At 41.1% G+C, this 18290-nt stretch overlaps 1 protein-coding gene across 2 annotated transcripts in view; it reads right to left on the bottom strand.

The window, feature by feature from the left end:
• Positions 1 to 18290, bottom strand: part of PTDSS1 (phosphatidylserine synthase 1) — a 74773-nt gene that overhangs the window by 37374 nt on the left and 19109 nt on the right. The window contains exons 3-4 of one of the 2 annotated variants that reach the window (XM_008056222.2): positions 13863 to 13907; positions 9299 to 9423 (exon numbers count right to left, since the gene is read on the bottom strand). The exons of the other annotated variant lie outside the window; for it this stretch is intronic. Of the exons in view, the coding sequence (XP_008054413.1) occupies positions 9299 to 9423; positions 13863 to 13907 (170 nt within the window). The remainder of the gene's footprint in view (positions 1 to 9298; positions 9424 to 13862; positions 13908 to 18290) is intronic. 2 annotated transcript variants of the gene reach the window in all.

Here is an 18290-nt window from a genome sequence, read left to right as displayed (position 1 = left end):
ATCTATGTGTGTGTGTGTGTGTGTGTGTGTGTGTGTGTGTGTGTGTGTGTGTGTGTGTGTGTGCGTGTACACTGGAATTCAGTTTCTCCAAGTTGGGAGGGAGTGGTAAAGAAACATAGGAGTTAGCATCCATCTTCCTGGTCCCACGTTTCAGCCAGGGAGGTGTTTATTGACACTCTGGTTTGGAATGAGTTACAAAATGAGCAGTATTTTGACAAACCAGAATTCTAAACCAAGAATTCTTGCAAAAGAAGAAAGATGATGTGCTTACCGTATAAAGCTCATTAAGAACCTTCATTAAGTCCTCGTGAAGTTGGAATGCAATCTCTTTGCTCTGTAATTAAGAAGAAATTGAGAAAGAATATTTAAAAACACAATAGAAACTTGTTCCTAAATTATCTGCATATTAAAAAGTAAGTCCACAGTCAGGCATGGTAGTTCATGCCTGTCAACCCAGCACTCTGGGAGGCTGAGGTGGGAAGATCACTTGATTTTTTATCTTCTTTTTTTTTTGAGTTGGAGTCTCACTCTGTCGCCCATACTGGAGTGCAGTGGCCGCTCCCGGCCACCGCAGCCTCGACCTGCTGGGCTCCGGCGATCCTTCCACCTCAGCCTTCCGAGTAGCCAGAATTATAGGCATGCACTACCATGCCCAGCTGATTTTTTGATTTATTGTAGAGATGAGGTCTCGCTGCCCAGGCGGGTCTTGAACCCGCGGGCTCAGGCAATTCACTCACCTCAGCTACCCAAAGGCGCGGAATTACAGGCTGAGCCACCGAGCCCGGCTCGGCTCTATATATCTTAAAGACATGGTATCATATAGACCACATCATATGACCACAAAGCAGCAGAGTTAAAGCCAGTAACAAAAACATAAGTAAAAGAATCCCAATAGATTTGGAAATGTAAAAACACATTTCTAAATATCATGGATTAAAGAGGAAATCATAATAAAAGTTTTAAAAACATCCCATACTAATGACAATAAAAATACTCTATATCAGATGATGAGACTTGGTTAAGCAGAACTTAGAAGAAAATGTAAAGCCTTAAATACTTAAACTAAAAAAAGAAGAAAAACTGAAATGCCCTACTTCAGAAATGAGAAGAAAATAGCAGTACCCCTCATCCAAAAATATATCAGATACAACATGATTTAAACACTAAAAAAAACTGTTAAGAATTTTGGTTCCATTTCTGTTTTTGATTATATATATTTCTAAGTAATTTTAAATCTTGTATTTCATATTATTTATAATAAAAATAATATGACTATATGACAATACAATAGTCCAAAATTAACCAGACAGGAAATACAGCAAAAGTTGGAAAATATTCACCCATTATCAGCCAGCTGGAAGAACTCCTATAAACTATAACATTTTAGTTAAATTCTAGAAATGATACTTTCTGAAAGAGCAAAAGAGCTTCCCTCTCTTCTGAAAACTACCACATCAATTTCGTTCTTGTACAAAATGCACTTCAATATGCAAAGCTAAACAAAGTATTTAGTATATTTTATCTTATTTTACTTTATTTGAGTCAGAGTCTTACTCTGTCACCCAGGCTGGAGTGCAGTGGCACGCTCATGGTCACCCCAGCATTGACCTGCAGGCTCAAGTGATCCTTCTGCCTCAGCCTTCCAAGTAGCCAGAACTACAGGCATGCGCTACCATGTCTGGCTAATTTTTGATTTATTGTAAAGACGAGGTCTTGCTAAGCTGCCCAGACTGATCTCAAACCCGTGGGCTCAGACAATCCACTCAACTCGGCCTCCCAAAGTGCTGGGATTACAGGCTGAGTCACCAAGCCCAGCCTAATTTTTAAAAATTTATTTATTGTAGAGACAAAGTCTCACCAAGTTGCCCAGGTTGGCTTGAACTCCTGGATTCAGACAATCCTCTTGCCTCTGCCTCCCTAGGTGCTGGGATTACAGGTGTGAGCCATCGTGCCTGGCTTATTATTTTATTCTTTTTATTTATTTTTATCTTAGAGTCGTGAGGTACATGTGAGGATTTGCTATCTAAGTAAATTGTGTGCAGGTGAGTTTTGGGCTTCTATCAAGCCCTCTTTCCCCCCGGTAGTGGACAGGGTACCCAATGAGTGGTTGTGTAAATGAATAAATTTTAAAATTCAATTTTTCAAGAAGGAGTGTGATATGATACTATGCTGTCTATAAAGAAGAATGGGAAATCTGGAAAAAGGAGGATACAATTAAACAGGGATAAGTCAAGATAAGGTGTAAAACCAACAAAAAGCTGCCCTGGAATAAGATGAACATTCTCTTCCCAGACTCTTTCCAGTGTCAGTATGTTCTTGTCACAGGGAACTGCAGACTAACAAGTAGAAACTTGGGCTGGAGCAGGTTATATTAGGTTAGGGGGAGCAACAGGGTCCCATTAGCCTGGGATTCCTCCACCACTCATGCTCTTCTTTACTCCTGAACAATTGTGTAGGGTTAGATAAGAAAGGGCGAGGTCTGCTTCCAAAAGACTACTCAAAGTAATCAGCGCATGAAGACAACTTTGGAGGCCTTTATACTCAATTAGAGTATTTCTATGCTTCGATATATGAGAAGGCGCTTTAGAAATCACCAAGAGTCAAATGCATCTATTAGGATAGTTATCCATGAACAGATTTACCAGTTATCACCATGGAAGACCCTGGTTCTCATCCTGGCATGCAGGCAGGAATTACCCAGGAACCAGGAAGAACAGGCTTCAACTAAGGACAGTCCAGGGCTAAAAGAGAGCTGAGTGGGCAGGTGTACCCATGAGTGAACGATAAGTAAAGATAAACTCTTACTTCCAAGGCTGCCATGAGCTGTGGTCTTCATGATTCTGCACCGTGTGACAGATACCCCAACTCAAACAACAAAAAAACACCTCTCCTACCTCCCAGTTGGACCTAGGTTGATCTCGGTAACCCTACCCTCTCCCTGGCTTGCTCAGGACCTAAGCAAGTATCAAGTCCTATTCATTTGACTTCCCCAAGTTGCTCTTTTATCCATTTCACTGTCACTGTTATTTCTTACTCAGGCTTCTATAATAATAGCTTTTTAAAATTGTAGAATGTGTCAGGCATACAAAAAACCATAGATGACGCTATAATAAGCACCTGAGTACTCACATCCAGCTTAAGACTACGAAGAGATCTTGGAAATCCTACAATCAGACTCTGTGTGTGTGTGTGTGTGTGTGTGTGTGTGTGTGTGTGTGTGTGTGTGTGTGTGTGTGTCTGTACTGAGGAGGGTGCAGGAGGAGGGAGCGGTGTGTGTGTGTGTGTGTGTGTGTGTGTGTGTGTGTGTGTGTGTGTGTGTGTGTCTGTGCTGAGGAGGGTGCAGGAGGAGGGAGCGGTTGGGTAATAGTGCCTTTCCCAATGTAGGAGGATCACTACTACTCCATGTGCCAGGCCTCCAGCCCAACTCACTCGCTCACTCCTCTCTGGGGGAGTTACTGACTTTGGAAAAAGAGCTCCAGCCTCTTTTGGGCCCTCTTTGGAAATTATTTGCCAACAGATAAGGAGACGTTCTTGTCTGCTCCCTTAACCATGCAGAGATTTTTGCAGCTCAGAACCCGCCTTGTGAAAGAAACCTGTGGTTGTCCAGTGGGCCAGGGGAGGACAGGTCTGTCTAATTCAGTCCAGGTCTAAAGTCATCTGCTCCACTAAGCTTTTACAGGAAGAAATCAGCTGAGATTTTGGACTCTGTTTTTTTTTCCTTTTTGTTTTTCAAACTCAAAGATCGGGTATAATTGATTGACCTTTTAAAACATCAACACAGGTCACGTAGCTCCTTGGCTTTTAAGCCTTCCATGGCCTCTTATTAAAATAACATCCAAGTTTCTCATCCCTGTTGGCTCCACCCTGGCAGCCTCACAGTCTCTACATTCTTTTAGCTCCAACTAGCCCCAGTTCTCCACACCCAGATCAGGGCCTCCCCATCAGCTGTCCTCTCTGTACTGATTGTGCTTTCTTGAATCTATGACATGTCTTTTCCATGCCAATTTACTTTGAAAATTAGGGTGAATATTTCAATATATTACAGTATAATATACTTTAAATATAAGGTTTCTTTTTTTCCTTCCAAAAGTTATACCTGTAATTGATGGTGCATCTTAGAAATTGATGCTGACTTCCTGAACTCATGATAAATCTTAATGTCATAAAAAGAGAGTTCACGACATCACATGCCTCCTCATGTGATACACAGCACCACCTGTGAAGTAGTCTCACTATAAAAAACTGATCTGGAATCTAGAATCCCATCCAGTCTCTATATCTAAGTTCCAGTTTATAGGAAATATAGGGGAGCAAAGAGACACATTAAATAAATGACACTCTACAAGTGCAAGCTACAAAATCCAGATGTGAAAAACCCTACAGAAAGAGCAATCAGTTTCTATGACAAATAAACTTTCAGGAAAGGGTAGGGAAACTACAGGTCAAAAGAGATTTAAGAGATGTGTTGAATGCAATGTGTGAACCTTGTCTGGATCCCCACCTTTTTTTTTTTGAGACGGGGTCTCACTCTGTCGCCCAGGTTGGAGTGCAGTGGCGCAATCCCAGCTCACTGTAGCCTTGATCTCCTGGGCTCAAGCAGTCCTTCAACCTTGGCCTCCCAAAGAGCTGGGATGGATCTTACTTTGAACAAATCAACTGTACAAAACATTTATGAGGCAACTGCAGAAATGTGTATGCTCACTGCATACTGTTCACTATTAAATGGTTATGTTAAAAAAAGTCCATATATTTTACATTTAATGCCTGAAAACGATTTCAAACTAATCCTGGATGTGGGGTGAAAAGTGAAACAAGACTGGGCATGTGTTGATAATGCTGAAGCCTGGGTGAAGTACATGAGGTTACGCATTTTCTCTATTCTTACATATGTTTAAAACTTTTTGTAATACAATTTTTAAAAACTGTTGCAGTTGTCCTAGGGCTCAATAGCCAGCAATCATTTGTTTAACTTGCCTTCTTGTAGACTCTAAGCTCCAAGAGGACAAGGGAGTGTGCCTACCCTCCCACCAGCTTGGTGTCTAGCACACAGGAAAAGTGCAGTCGGCATTTACTAAATAAAAAACTGCTGCTGGAGACAACCCAATTCACAGATGAGCTCCACTTTTTTTTTTCTTCTCACTATAATTGGTTTAATTTGTAATCTTCTTTTTTTTTTTTTTGCATTTAAGATATTTTAAGAAGTGGTCCTTGGTTTTTACCCCTAGACTTCCAAAGGGATTCAGAGAATGTGCACATAAACAAAGTTTAAGAACTCACACTATAAGAAGATATTTAAATCCACAACTGTTTCAGGGTTGACATTGTAGAGGGACAGTGATCCAGAAGCTAATATTTTTAAGGAATGAGGGGACTGACTTGGGATAAATAGATAACTGCAAATATAAAAATGGGAAGAAAATTATGGCATGACATTCAATGCCAGTGTTGTTTTTTTTTTTCTTTTTGAGGAGGGAAAGAGGATCATCTGGAAGTGACAAGAACATTATCCTACTTTCATATCCAATAGGAGACTTGTAGAAGAGAAAGTAGCCACCATTCTAGAGGACTACAGGGAAGGAGTGTCCTTTAGGGAAATACAGATTTTTGTTAGAGCAAGATAAAGTGAATATTCACAAGTTAGGCTGAGGGTACAGAAGATTTTGCTGATGATTGACTTTTAATTTGAGGGGGTACAGAAGTGTTTTAAATGGTGGGCAGAAATAGATGAGATCAGAAAACCTGTTGTGCATAACCATATGAGCTGTGCTATTAAAGCTGTGTGAAGCTTAGAACACATTTTCAAATAGAACCAATATTTTCTTTTTGAGTTGGAGTTTCACTCTGTCACCGAGACTGGAGTGCAGTGGCATGCTCCTGGCCACCGCAGCCTTGACCTGCTGGGCTCCAGCGATCCTTCCACCTCAGCCTTCCAAGTAGCGGGAACTACAGGCACGTGCTACCAAGCCCAGCTAATTTTTTGATTTTTATTGTAGAGATGAGTTCTCGCCAAGTTGCCCAGGCGGGTCTCGAACCCGCGGGCTCAGGCAATCCACTCACCTCAACCTCCCAAAGCGCGGGATTATAGTCTGAGCCACCAAGCCCGACTTAGAACCAATATTTTTTAAAAGTTGCAAATTTTTCAGACAATTACACAAAAAGCTACTTCTAATGGGATTTCATTAGAAAGCAGCCTTTACAATTTGTAATATTAACTTTAAGGGCAAATGGAGTCTGAGTTTCAGTGTACGATACGAGGCATGGACCACAATTCATCAAGATTAGGAATGGGGTGTGGAAGAATTAGAAGAATATGGACCCCGGGAACTAGGGAATTACAGACCTACTGTTTTGCATAAGGGAGGCTCCAATGCAGGTCCTTAGAATTGTGAAAGACTACCTTAAGGAAGTAAAAAGTGATGGACTTAGGGATGGAGAAGATGAGGCAGTTCTGGTTCTAGAACTCTAGAAGCTGAGCACAGCCTCGTGCTTTGCTTCGCTTGGCAAGAAAGAATTAGCCAACACTTAAAAACTATATTCCAAAAGTGAGTTTCAACTATTTTGAGGCTGCAACTGTGACATTTGGATGTCCCTGTGATGTCAAATTTCTAAGGATGATAGACGTCAAGAGCATTATTCAATTCAACCTCCTCCCACCAGCTGTGAGAACTGGATCAACAGAAACACATCATTATATCCCCCTGCAAGTCAGTTCACTTTGCAATGTGACCGCTTTCGCTGAAAAACTCAAGAAAGATGTTTAAGAAAAGCTTTCTCCCAATTTCTATTTCATAAGGCTCCCATGAGCATCAAAGCACTTATTATAATTGTATTCTTGAAGCACAGTCCAAAGAAAAGTACATGTTTTAAAGCCAAGGAGATCTATAAGCTTGTGCTTTCAACAAGACACTAAGCTTCTATCTCCCACTCTGTAAGATGGTGATAAGAGTGCCTAGCATGCATGAGGCTTATACAGAATATAAAGTGTCCAGCACAGTGCTTGGCAAAGTAGACAATCCACGATCAATAACTGCTATTATCCTTACCATCACCATCATTTTCATTATTATAATCATTATACACTATTAAGTTACCCTTTGCCATTCTCTCCCTTAGAATAAGAAATTTCAAAACAGACTTTCCTCCCTGAGACTTATAAGTGATTTCTGGCATTCTTATATTTTTTTAAGCATGTCTCTTAAAAAAAATTTAAAGATGAAAATCTAGAAACACCACTCCAAGAAGGGTCTGTGCAATGTCAGCCATGGTGGAATGATTACTTCTTGGACCTTCTACTAAGTCTCTCTTTGTATTAACTACTCCTTATCTGTCAAAGCAAAGTCATCTATGGCCCAAATGCCTGTTCTCCTTTTTTTTCAGTATCATCAGGTTTTTCTTTAACCTGTTCCAAATGAACATGATAGCATAAAATAACTATGATACTGTGAGTGATACTGTGAGTCACAATAAATGCATATTTTGGTCTTCGTCTCCAGTTCTTGGAACAGAACTCCTAAAATCTTTTTTTAAAAAAAATTATTTTATTTTAAAGGTGTGGGGTATGATTCAGGATTAGGCATACAAATGGTTTCCTAAAGCCTTTCGAATTTCTTGAGCAATAGGGGAGCTAGATGCATCTTTTTTTCTCATATTTGTTCTCTGACCCCAGCTCCTCACACAGAATTCCTAATCCCTTGGAATTTCCCAGATGGCAGGAGCATCTTGTGTTCTAATGAGGTGACTTCTGGTAAGTTCCTGGTTAGGAGCCGATCATCAGAAAGACCAAGACATGAGGAGAAGCTTTGAAACTTATATCCCCACCCACACATCCTGTGGGAAGGGGAGCGGGTTGGAAATTGAGTTAATAATCCATCATCCTATGTGATCAAGCCTCCATGAAAATCCCTGAACTCTAGGATTCAGTGAGGTTGGTGAACATATTCATGTGACGGGAGGGTAATGCACTCCAATTCCACGGGGACAGAAGCTTCTGCCTCAGTACCCTTCTGGACTCACCCTATGTACCCCTTCATCTGGCTGTTAACCTGTATCATCATAACCTTTACAGTAAGCCAGTAAGTGTGAGTTCTGTGAGTCATCATAGCAAATGAATGAGCACAAAGAAGGTGATGTGGAACTACCAATTTTAGCTGGCTGGCCGGAAGCACAGGTGACAACTTGGATCTGCAATTGGCATCTGAAATGTGGGCAGTGTTGTGGGACTTAGCCCTTACTTGTGGGATCTGACACTTCCTCCAAGAGTTAGGAAAGTTGGGGAATCACTGGTGTGGGAAAAACCCACACATCTGGTCACAGAAATGTTTACATTGAGCATAGAGAAAAATAGCTGGTTTTTCCCATACAAGTAGTCTCTTTGGTAAGAGCCAAAATGGAGTAGTTTAAGACAAGAATAAAGTATTGTGTATGTATGGCTTAATAAAAATAACAAATGCAATGACCTAAATTGACTAGGCCTGGTGGCTCACGTCCTCAAGGAGGATTGCTTGAGGAGGGGTTTGAGACCAGCCTGCGCAACTTAGCAAAATCTGACCTCTACCAAAAAAAAAAAGATTTTCATATATATATATATATTAGCCTAGCATGGTGGCATGTACCTGCAGTCCCAGGTACTTGGAAGGCTGACACAGGAGGATTGTCTGAGCCCAGGAGGTTGAGGTTGCAGTGAGCCATGATGGTATCACTGAACTCCAGTCTGACTGACAGAGTGATACCCCGACTCAGAAAAGAAAAAAAAGGCCTAAATTATTATGTCTAGTCTCTTCCTGGCAAGCAGCTGGGAAAGATCATGGCATCAGGGCCAGAGGGTGAGGGTCGAGGTGCTGACAGTGACGTTGATGCTAATGGAAGCAGAAGCAGCTGCTATGACCCAGGGTCCTGGCGTGTGTGGGCACTAAGGCAAGCCTAGAAATGGGCCCTGTGAAGGACGTTACTTTGTTTAGTTCGTAATAACAAGAATATTATTTTCATCTTACAACTAAGTGAACAGGCTAACAAGTACTTTGCCCAAAGTCCCACTGCTACCAAGTGACAGAGGTAGAATTCACCCCCACGGCTGTCTGACAATATGTATATTCTTCTTGGCTTGCCCCTTTGCTTCATTTCATTTTCTTGGACTGTATCACACGTGGAAAATCATGCAACTCAACAACCTGCCCAGAGACCTGGTTTTTAGATATTTACATAGGAAAAATTAGAAGGAACAATTTAAAATGTTAAGGCTATTACTTCCTACACCCAAAAGTCTACCAGTTTCTTTAAGAGACTACTGACAAGTACATACCATGATATCTGCTTCCCTCGTGGCATATCGAAGATTTGGATCTAGCCAATACATTATAGATTTAACCTGCTCGAAATTCAGGAAAAGTAGGAATACCAGGAACAGGAAGTAGAGCACACTGAGTCCTGAGGGAAACAAAAACACGTTCAAGTTTAGGAGAGATCCAGTTGTCAGACACACAACACACATTAGCCTCAAATGCCTTACTGCCAAGTCTAGACTCTAATATTGTAATATAGCTGGTTGAGACTCTTATTACAATCTGGTATTTTCTTTGATAAGGAAGTCTGATGCACAGTCCTAAATCAGATGGAGGGGGTCAGTAACATTATTCAGGAGAAAATAATGCTTAGGCTGAAACTTGAAGAACCGGCAGCCAAAGAGTGTATGAGGTGGACATGAGGAGTATATGTAACTGACTTCAGGTAGAAAGAATGGCCTGCAGGCCTGTCTCTGAAAAGAGCAATCTCTAGGATCTGACATGTGACTGCAGCACTAGCAGGTAGCCCTGAAGTGACAGTCAAAGTTTAAAAGTCATGACCAGGATTTCATATTTAATCTTTTTGAGTTTTTGTTTTGTTTTGTTTTGTTTTGAGTTGGGGTCTTACTCTGTTGTCCAGGTTTAAGTGCCTGGCTCACCAGTCTTGACCATCTGGGCTTAGACGATCCTCTCGCCTCAGCCTCCTGAGTAGTTGGGACTACAGGTGCATACTACCATGCTTGGCTAATTTTTAAAAAATTTTTTGTAGAGACAAGCTCTCACCTTGTTGTCCAGGCTGGTCTCAAACTCCTGGGCTCAAGCAATTTTCTTGCCTCAGCCTCCCAAAGTGCTCAGATTATAAGCATGAGCCACTGCACCTGGCCTCAGAATTGATCTTAAGTTAAATGGGGGAAATAAGATGACCTAGGTTAATAGCAAAGCTAACTAAGTAGACTTGAGGTGGGCAAGGATGGGTGTGGACAGTTCAAGAGGTGGCCTGGTGCCACTTATTCAAGACCCCAAAAAACCCAGAATTATCTTTGGGAGGGCAGGCTCCTTGTATGACATTCAGAATTTATTCCTCCAGATCAAACGGTCAACCAAAGTTTTTTATCTGGAAGTTTTGAAAAGGCTGCATCACAATTTGTGGAAGAAACATCCTAAGTTGTAGCAAACAAGTAACTGGTTCTTCTACCATGACAGTGCACCTGCCCCTTACCTTGCAGAGTGTTCAGTAGTTTTTGACCAAAATCATTATGATCCCCCATGCCCCACCCTCCTATTCACCAAATCTCACCCTGAGTGACTTTTGTTTCCCCGAATGAAAAAAGTCCTCAAAGGGAAACGTTTTGCTGATGTGAAAGAGGTGAAGCAAAAAATGGCAGAAGAGCTAAAAGGCATCAAAAATAGACAAGGTCTAAAACTGTTCTGAGCAATGGAAAAAGCATCTTGATAGGTGTGTATTGCATCAAACGGAACGCACTTTCAAAATGACTTAAGTTTAAACACACACAATTTTTTATAAATAAATTCTGGTTTTTTTTTAGTTCCCCCCTCATACATTCCATATTAGCCCTCGCAGGCATTATTTTGTCACATCATATCATAATTTTTATCCTAATAATCACTCCCAAGTCACTTAAAAAAGAAATGTTGACAATACACTTTAAGAAGGCAAAAGCCTGTGCAATACATTTCAGAAAGATTTGAAAACAAATAATGAGGGTTTTCTCATGTCATTTCTCCTTCTGTTGAATTAAAATGTTTAATTCTCCCTTAGAATTAAAATGTTTATGAAGGACATTTAGACCCTGTGATACAAATGACCTTGGATCACAGTGCTCATCTAAACTTGGCTCAGCACTGATCTACAGTGAGACATTCCCGAGGAGAGTACGTCCGTGTCTGGAATGAAATCCATGTGAATGCTACAGTGCCAGGCCTTCCAACCAGCGTCCCGCTCCTGGCTTCAGGGAGCTCAAGGGAGGAGGCCTGGGTGGAACCTGGCCAGCCACAATCAGGCATCTCAGGGCCCAGGGAACACACAATTTTAGGCATGAGAACCGCCTTTGGTTTGTACTCACAAACAAGCTGTTCTCACAAATTTTTACCTCAAATGCCCCGCACCACATTTTTTCGTAAATTGTGATCCTTTTGAAATAATTCCATTTTTAAAAATTATGTTACAACAGAAAGAAACTGTGGCATAGGGATTTTTAAACTGGTGTTCTCAGTTGGGCTTCAACGTCTGTGAAGCCCCAGATACTATATGCAGAATTATACATGGTGAGTATATGTGGGTGTACATATTGGGAATGGGCCTCTAGGTATCATCAGATTATCAAAGGGCTCCATGTTCCCAGACAGTTCTCAGGTAAGCAACAAAACTGAGCATCACCTATACTAGATTGTTCAAAACAGGAAAAACTCAGATGTGCCCAACTAGTTGAAAATAACTTTTAACTTCAAGCAGCACTATTAAGTCCATAGCTTGTAGGTGTGACACAGCCAGGACCTTCACAACATACATATAATCCCCTGGGAAAATCCTCCTGTGATTTCTCCCTGCTCTTCATGCCACGCTCCTTCTCTGGCCCACAGCCCCCTGTGATTCTGTCAGTGCTGTTATCTGACCTGTCTCTTACTATTCTACCCACTACACTTGGGCCACACTGGCCTGGAACAAGCCAAGTGTTATCTTGCTGTGGAGTCATTTTAGAGGCTTTTCCCTTTACCTGGGATCCTGCCACCCCTCCTGCCATCTTTGCAGGCTTAGACCCTTCCCATACAAGTGACAGATTACACATCCCTCCCTCAGGCCTCCCCTCACTACTCAGGCTAAAGCAGCCACTCGTCACTGTCACCTCTCCTGGTTTTAACAAGCTTCCTAACACTAAGTGACAGCTGACATTTTTAAATTATTGATTTGTGTCATGGTTTGTTTACTAGATATCTTCCCTCCCTGAGTGGAAGGGCAGCTCCTGAGGACAGGCTCTTGTCTGTCTGGTTCTCCCTGGTGGCCTCAGGGTCCAGAGCAGCACCTGTCACATAGCACACTCAGTGAAAGACTGCTAAGCCCAACATTCACCAATAAATTAAAAGCTATTAAGAGTTACCCATGAGCTCTGAAGGCTCAAAGAAAAATATCCAGCTGTTAGCAGAACAGGTATTTTTCAGAATCTTTGGGCATTTTTATGTAAAATTATGTTTTCCAAACCTAAAATAATTTATTTGATGTCTTATTTTGGCAAGATGAAGCCAATAGCTGAAGGCTTGAAGATTTTAAATCCATTTAGGTGACTCTGAACTAAGGTTTATTATAATAATAAACCTTAGTTTAAATTAGGGCTCTTTTATCAGATGACTTCTCCCTTTTCCATTCATCACATTGAATAAATGGAATTGCTGGGTTTTTACTCCCTCCTAACAAGACAGATGTGCTCATAGGATGCACTTGAACTTGCACTAGCAAAAAGTGACATGAAGATGTATAAAGGAAAACACTCAGAATTTGCTAAAGTTCAATCTTGCGTACATCAAGAGACAACAGCTCAAGAAGGGGACATGTGGAATTGAAACAGTTCACATGTATTAAAGAATTTAAGTCATCACCAATACTTTAATTTGTGTCAAAAAATTTTAATGAAACATGTATATTAGGAATACCAAAAAGCAAAATGCTTTAACACTTTAACTATAGAGTGGTAAGTGCTATAATGATATACAGAAAAAGATTCTTAAAAGGAGAACGCATTTTATATCTGAAAGGACATAACATGGAGTCAATCTAGTCAAAGAGTAGTCATTTTAACATTGCTTAGAACTGTCATGTTTTTCTAGCAGTTCACTTTAATTTACCCTCAAATCCACTGGCTAAGGACAGAACCCATTTCTCAGAGGTAGCTACTGATAATTGCTTTACAATCCCCTCCCCATCTTGTTTTGTAAACAAGTTAACCTAATCAGCCCTTCATGACCTTCATGGAAGACCCCATCAACAGGGCAACAGTCATGTTAACCCATCCACTTGCCTGCCATCCATCACCTGAGTAAGTACCTGTGTTTACCTGCCCTCTGTCATGACATACAGCAGAACACCCAGTCACCTTAACAACCTGCCCCCATCAGTGGGAAGGGTTAGAAGGCATTCAACTTCAAACAGTAGTCGCCATAGCTTTACTAAGCTATGGTCTGGTCACATGGCTCCTTGAGTTATAGCCACCATGTTTCCTAGCTTTGGCCCCCTCCCCTGCCTTGGGGAGGTGAATCTTTTCTCTCTCTTTCCAATTTACTTTCTAGCCATTGCTTTATTAAATTCTGATGTGTCCATGTGGCTCTTTGAGCTATGGCTGCCATGTTTCCTACCTTTGGCCCTGTTTCCTACCTTTGGTGAATCTCTCTCTCTCTCTTTCTAATTTACTTTCTAAATAAACTATATTTTGCAATTTAACTTCTGCACAATTCTTTGCATCTTTCTTGTGACACTGGATTGCACACCAGATACCCCTGGTAGGTCTGACCTAACATTTTAGAGGCCCTGCTGAAATTTTTTAAACTTAACAACATCTATGAATGGAAACTCACCAAAAACCATACGCCATAAAGCTGGATGAGGTCGAGTGAATGGACCTGCAGATAGATAACATTAAGTTAGAATGAACTGGTTTCAAACAGAGGAAGTGAAAACTAAAGAAGCAAGTGCTGATCTCCATATACAAGACAATAAGACAAAAGCTTTTTCTCATTAGGATTTTTGTTGTTATTGTTTTGGTTTTTTTTTTTTTTTTTTGCTACATAAATATTTTAAGTCAAAGTCTAGATTGAAATGTTTTCTCCACATTGTAACAACAATCACAACCATCACAGTCATCACAGGCACCGTCTCTACAATATAGAATTTTTTTTAAGCTTTATCTTTAGAAGTCAGAACATAATTCTCCCTGGAAACAATGCTGTAATCGGGAGTAGGTCACCAGGTCAGCCTTTAAGTGTGTGTAATACATATTGTACCCCAGCAAGTGAAATGTCCCAGCTTCCCAGTAGCTCCAGGGAGAAAGGTTCTGCACAGTTCAGCTGTGTGTGTAACAGAGAGACAGAGACAGAGAGACAGAGAGAGAGAGAGAGAGAGAGAGAGAGACACTAAATGAAAAGGAAAAAGAAGAGAGAAACACTGTGCAAACAATTGGAGATGGGAGAGAGAGAGACACTAAATGAAAAGGAAAAAGAAGAGAGAAACACTGTGCAAACAATTGGAGATGGGAGTGAGAGAGACCAAATCCTCTGAACCCTGGAATACTCTGGTATGGTGACTTTTGATCATGAACTGTGGTCTGTAGTGACAAAATAGCTCTCACATGGCAACCCAGTTCAGACAGAGATGCAGATCCCACACAACTGAAACAAAAGTTTCACTGCTTATAACTTACCCTTACTACAAGTGATACACCAATACTTTCTCTTCTATTTCATTAAAAAAGGAGAAGAAAACTGGGCCTTGATTCACTAAATTGATTTACCATTAACTGAAAGGTTACAACTTGCAAATATGGAAAAACACTGCTCTATCCTGTTTGGGGCTGCCCATACCATCTGAACAGCCTTCCTACATTTGGAGAATTTTCAACGTTATGAATCCCATATCCCCTGGACAGACATCAGTGCTTGTTTCCCAGCTTTTTTTATAGATAGGGCTCATTCTGTAGTTGCACCTGTGCCAGGCTTGCCCTCAGGAGCTAGTGACAGTAGAAGGAAGTAGTCAGAACTATTGGGTGTGTGTGTGTGTGTGTGTGTCTCCAGCTGTGTGTGTGTGTGTGTGTGTGTGTATCTCCAGCCCTGGGGGTGTGTGTGTGTGTGTGTGTGTGTGTGTGTGTGTGTATCTCCAGCCCTGGGGTGTGTGTGTGTGTGTGTGTATCTCCAGCCCTGGGGGTGTGTGTGTGTGTGTATATCTCCAGCCCTGGGGGGGTGTGTGTGTGTGTGTGTTTGTATCTCTGGGTGTGTGTGTGTGTATGTGTGTGTGTGTGTGTGTGTGTATCTCCAGCCCTCTCACTAAAGGTGGCACTGGGGTCAAAGCAGTGGCTGTTCCATTAGAATCCGTTGAAAAATGGAAGACTCTGCCAGTACTCACTGGAGTTTCCCCCCTAGAAGTTCCCAATTGTGGGTGTGGTATCTGTTCCTAGATTCCTAGAAGTTGAGCCTGTGTGGTGCTGTTCCTACACAGAGTCTTGAACAGAGTCAGCCTCTGTTGCTTGCAACTTTGAATCCAGTCTGAGGCAAACATTCCATTGTAAATTTTATCCTGGAATTCATTCTAAAATTGCCTAGATCTCCTTCTTAAAAAGACTACATTGAAACATTTTAACTACTTTCTTTTGATAAATCAAGTTCATATGTGAAAATCAGTTACAAGTTTCCCCGCATCTAAATCTATTTAGTGACTGCTCAGAAGGAAAGTTTGGTTCGTGAGAGATTCTTCTTTCTCCAAATGCATCTTGTTACTAAGTTTGAGAAGGCAGGTAGTGAGAGCTCAGATGGTTAGGGATTTATGGAGAAATTCATCCAAATATGTTCGATATCTGAGTTCTGACAGTGAGGGCTCAGGCAGTACAGAATACCTGTATTCCTTTTCAATCAACTTCCTCTTTCTCAGAAAGTCACAGTGAAACACACAAACCAAAAGTTTCCTCCTGGTAATATATAAACATGGTTACCTTTTATCAGAAGTCAGTGGGAAAACTGATGGCTAAAACTGTCAGTTTTCAAGTGTTTCTCTTCCAAATGTTCCTCTTTACTGATATTAGGTGATAGCTCTTGATGTGTCACCATAAATGACTTCTGTATTGTGGTACTGCCTGGCTTGCGAATATTACTTCATTTATACTATTAAATTAACCTTTTGGACCTAACATGGGAATCTAGCTTTCTCTATGGTTTCTGGTTTCTTCTTATGAAGTTCAACTCTAAAATTTTATGACTTATTATTTGGCTTGTAACAGAATTCCATGCCCAAACAACACTTAAAGTCATATAGTGTGATTCTCAAGGGCAATCGTAATGATAGACGTCAGTAGTCCTTTCCTGAGCACTTGCTAAGCACCAGGCTGTGGAACCAGACACCCTATACAGTGTCTCTTAGTCCTCCTGATGACTCAGTGACAAAAGTACCATTATCACATCTACTTTACAGAGAATACTGAGGCATGAGGAGCTTGCCGAAGGTCATGCAGCTCATAGGAGTCCACCTCAGCTCTGTCAGATTCTGCTCTGTCACCAGGCTGAAAGTCATGAGGAGGACCTCTAGGTTTTCCTAAAAAGTCTATCAGAACTGGGTCAGCTCAGAAGGAGGAGCTTGTTTGAGGGGGAGTTTCAGGGCTGAGCCAGGACTGGTTTCAGGGTCAGGAGAGTGAGGGGAGAGAAGCAAGCTAGGGAGGAACTGAGTTGATGTGACAGAAGGGCAGGGGGCGATGGACTATTCACCATAATGTAGAACTGACAAGCAAGGTTGGGAAGAGGGAGGGACTGGGGAAACAGCTGGGAACTGATGCCTCTAGAGACAAGCGAGGGACTGACCCTACCCAGGTACATGGGAATCGCCATAACCTTTGCCTACAAAAGGAGAAATAAGGCACTGGAATAAAGTGCATCTTCAGTAGCTAACTTCAAAACTCAATCTACGTTTGATCTCAGTCATTAAATCTACATCCTCAAGTGTGAAGCTTGCTACAACTGCCTACTGCCTTCTGAGAAGAAACTCTGAATTTTTAAATGTAATATTTTAAAAAGTACATTCTAGTAGCATTCCTCACTAAGAGAAATCTTTATCATCAAAGTCAGCAGTATTGTTAAAAATATTATGTTACTTAAAAAAAAAAAAAAAATCGCGGGCCGGTGCAGTGGCCCATGCCTACAGTCCTAGCACTTTGGAAGGCTGAAGCAAGAGGACTGTTTGAACCCAGGAGTTTGAGACCAGCCTGGGTCACACAGCAAGACCCCCATCTCTACAACAATAAATAAATACATAAAATTTAAAAATTGAGAAAGAGGTTTTCTAGATGATAAACCTTGATCCTTACGCTCAAGAGGTCACCTGCACCTGGCTACTAAGGGTGCGTGTTTGTTGAGGGCGGGGATGCAACTGAGGAAAAGTTCCGCCTTCTACAGCATCCACTTGCCTGGCAAGGCAGCACTACCTGCAGCATCCTGTGAACATTCCCTTTATCCCAATGCCTTCCCCATGAATCTTACTTCTCCACAGACTGTTTTCTCAGTGCTCTCCTAAACGAAAGATTCCTTTTCTCTTCCTATTACTCTAGTTCCGAGATTATTAGCAGGGCATCACCTCGTGGTGTCTTTCCACGGGGAATTTCTGTGATGCTTCCTATCAGATTTGGTAATAGCTGTCTGGAAGAGTCTGGATCCTTGGTTTGGTCACTCATTCCCTTGGTTATGCTGGAGAAATGCGGATGGCTTCTCAGGACAACAATGCAAAAACAAACATTTTTGCTCTAGGTTGTGGTTTTCTTACAAGGTACATTTAAAAACTACTTATTTTACTTTCTTTATCAGTTCATCCTTTTAGACTATATAATTTCCAACCAGATATTAAGAGCAAGATTAATTTCAAAAGAAATAGAAAGCAAATGTCTTTGTCATGAGAAGAGCCAGCATTTAAAAAACTACCTCAGAAATTAGAAAATAAGATCATTGCTTCACTTGCCAGAAACAGTTTTACTTATAAAAACTTAAGCTCAGGGAATTTAACCTTAGGGAAGCATAATTATTTTAACAAAAATCAGAAGTCACCTGTTCAATAGCTAACATTTATATCTTCGGGCCAGAGGCCCCTGGCAAGCCCTCTTAGTCTGCTGATTCCTTTGATTATTATTTTAAAGTTTAAATTCTTCTAGAAAAAATTTGAAAGGATGAAAAAAATAGTCTCTAAGCAAATTTCAAACTCAAGGAAAATTTTTTTTACAATAAAAAATAGTGAAGCAGAGGACAGAGGATGAGGCAGAG

Source organism: Carlito syrichta, unplaced genomic scaffold, assembly GCF_000164805.1.
Source record: "Carlito syrichta isolate Samal-C Ts95f unplaced genomic scaffold, Tarsius_syrichta-2.0.1 Scaffold302287, whole genome shotgun sequence".
Classification (NCBI taxonomy): domain Eukaryota; kingdom Metazoa; phylum Chordata; class Mammalia; order Primates; family Tarsiidae; genus Carlito; species Carlito syrichta.
This window is presented reverse-complemented; position numbering and strand designations above follow the sequence as displayed.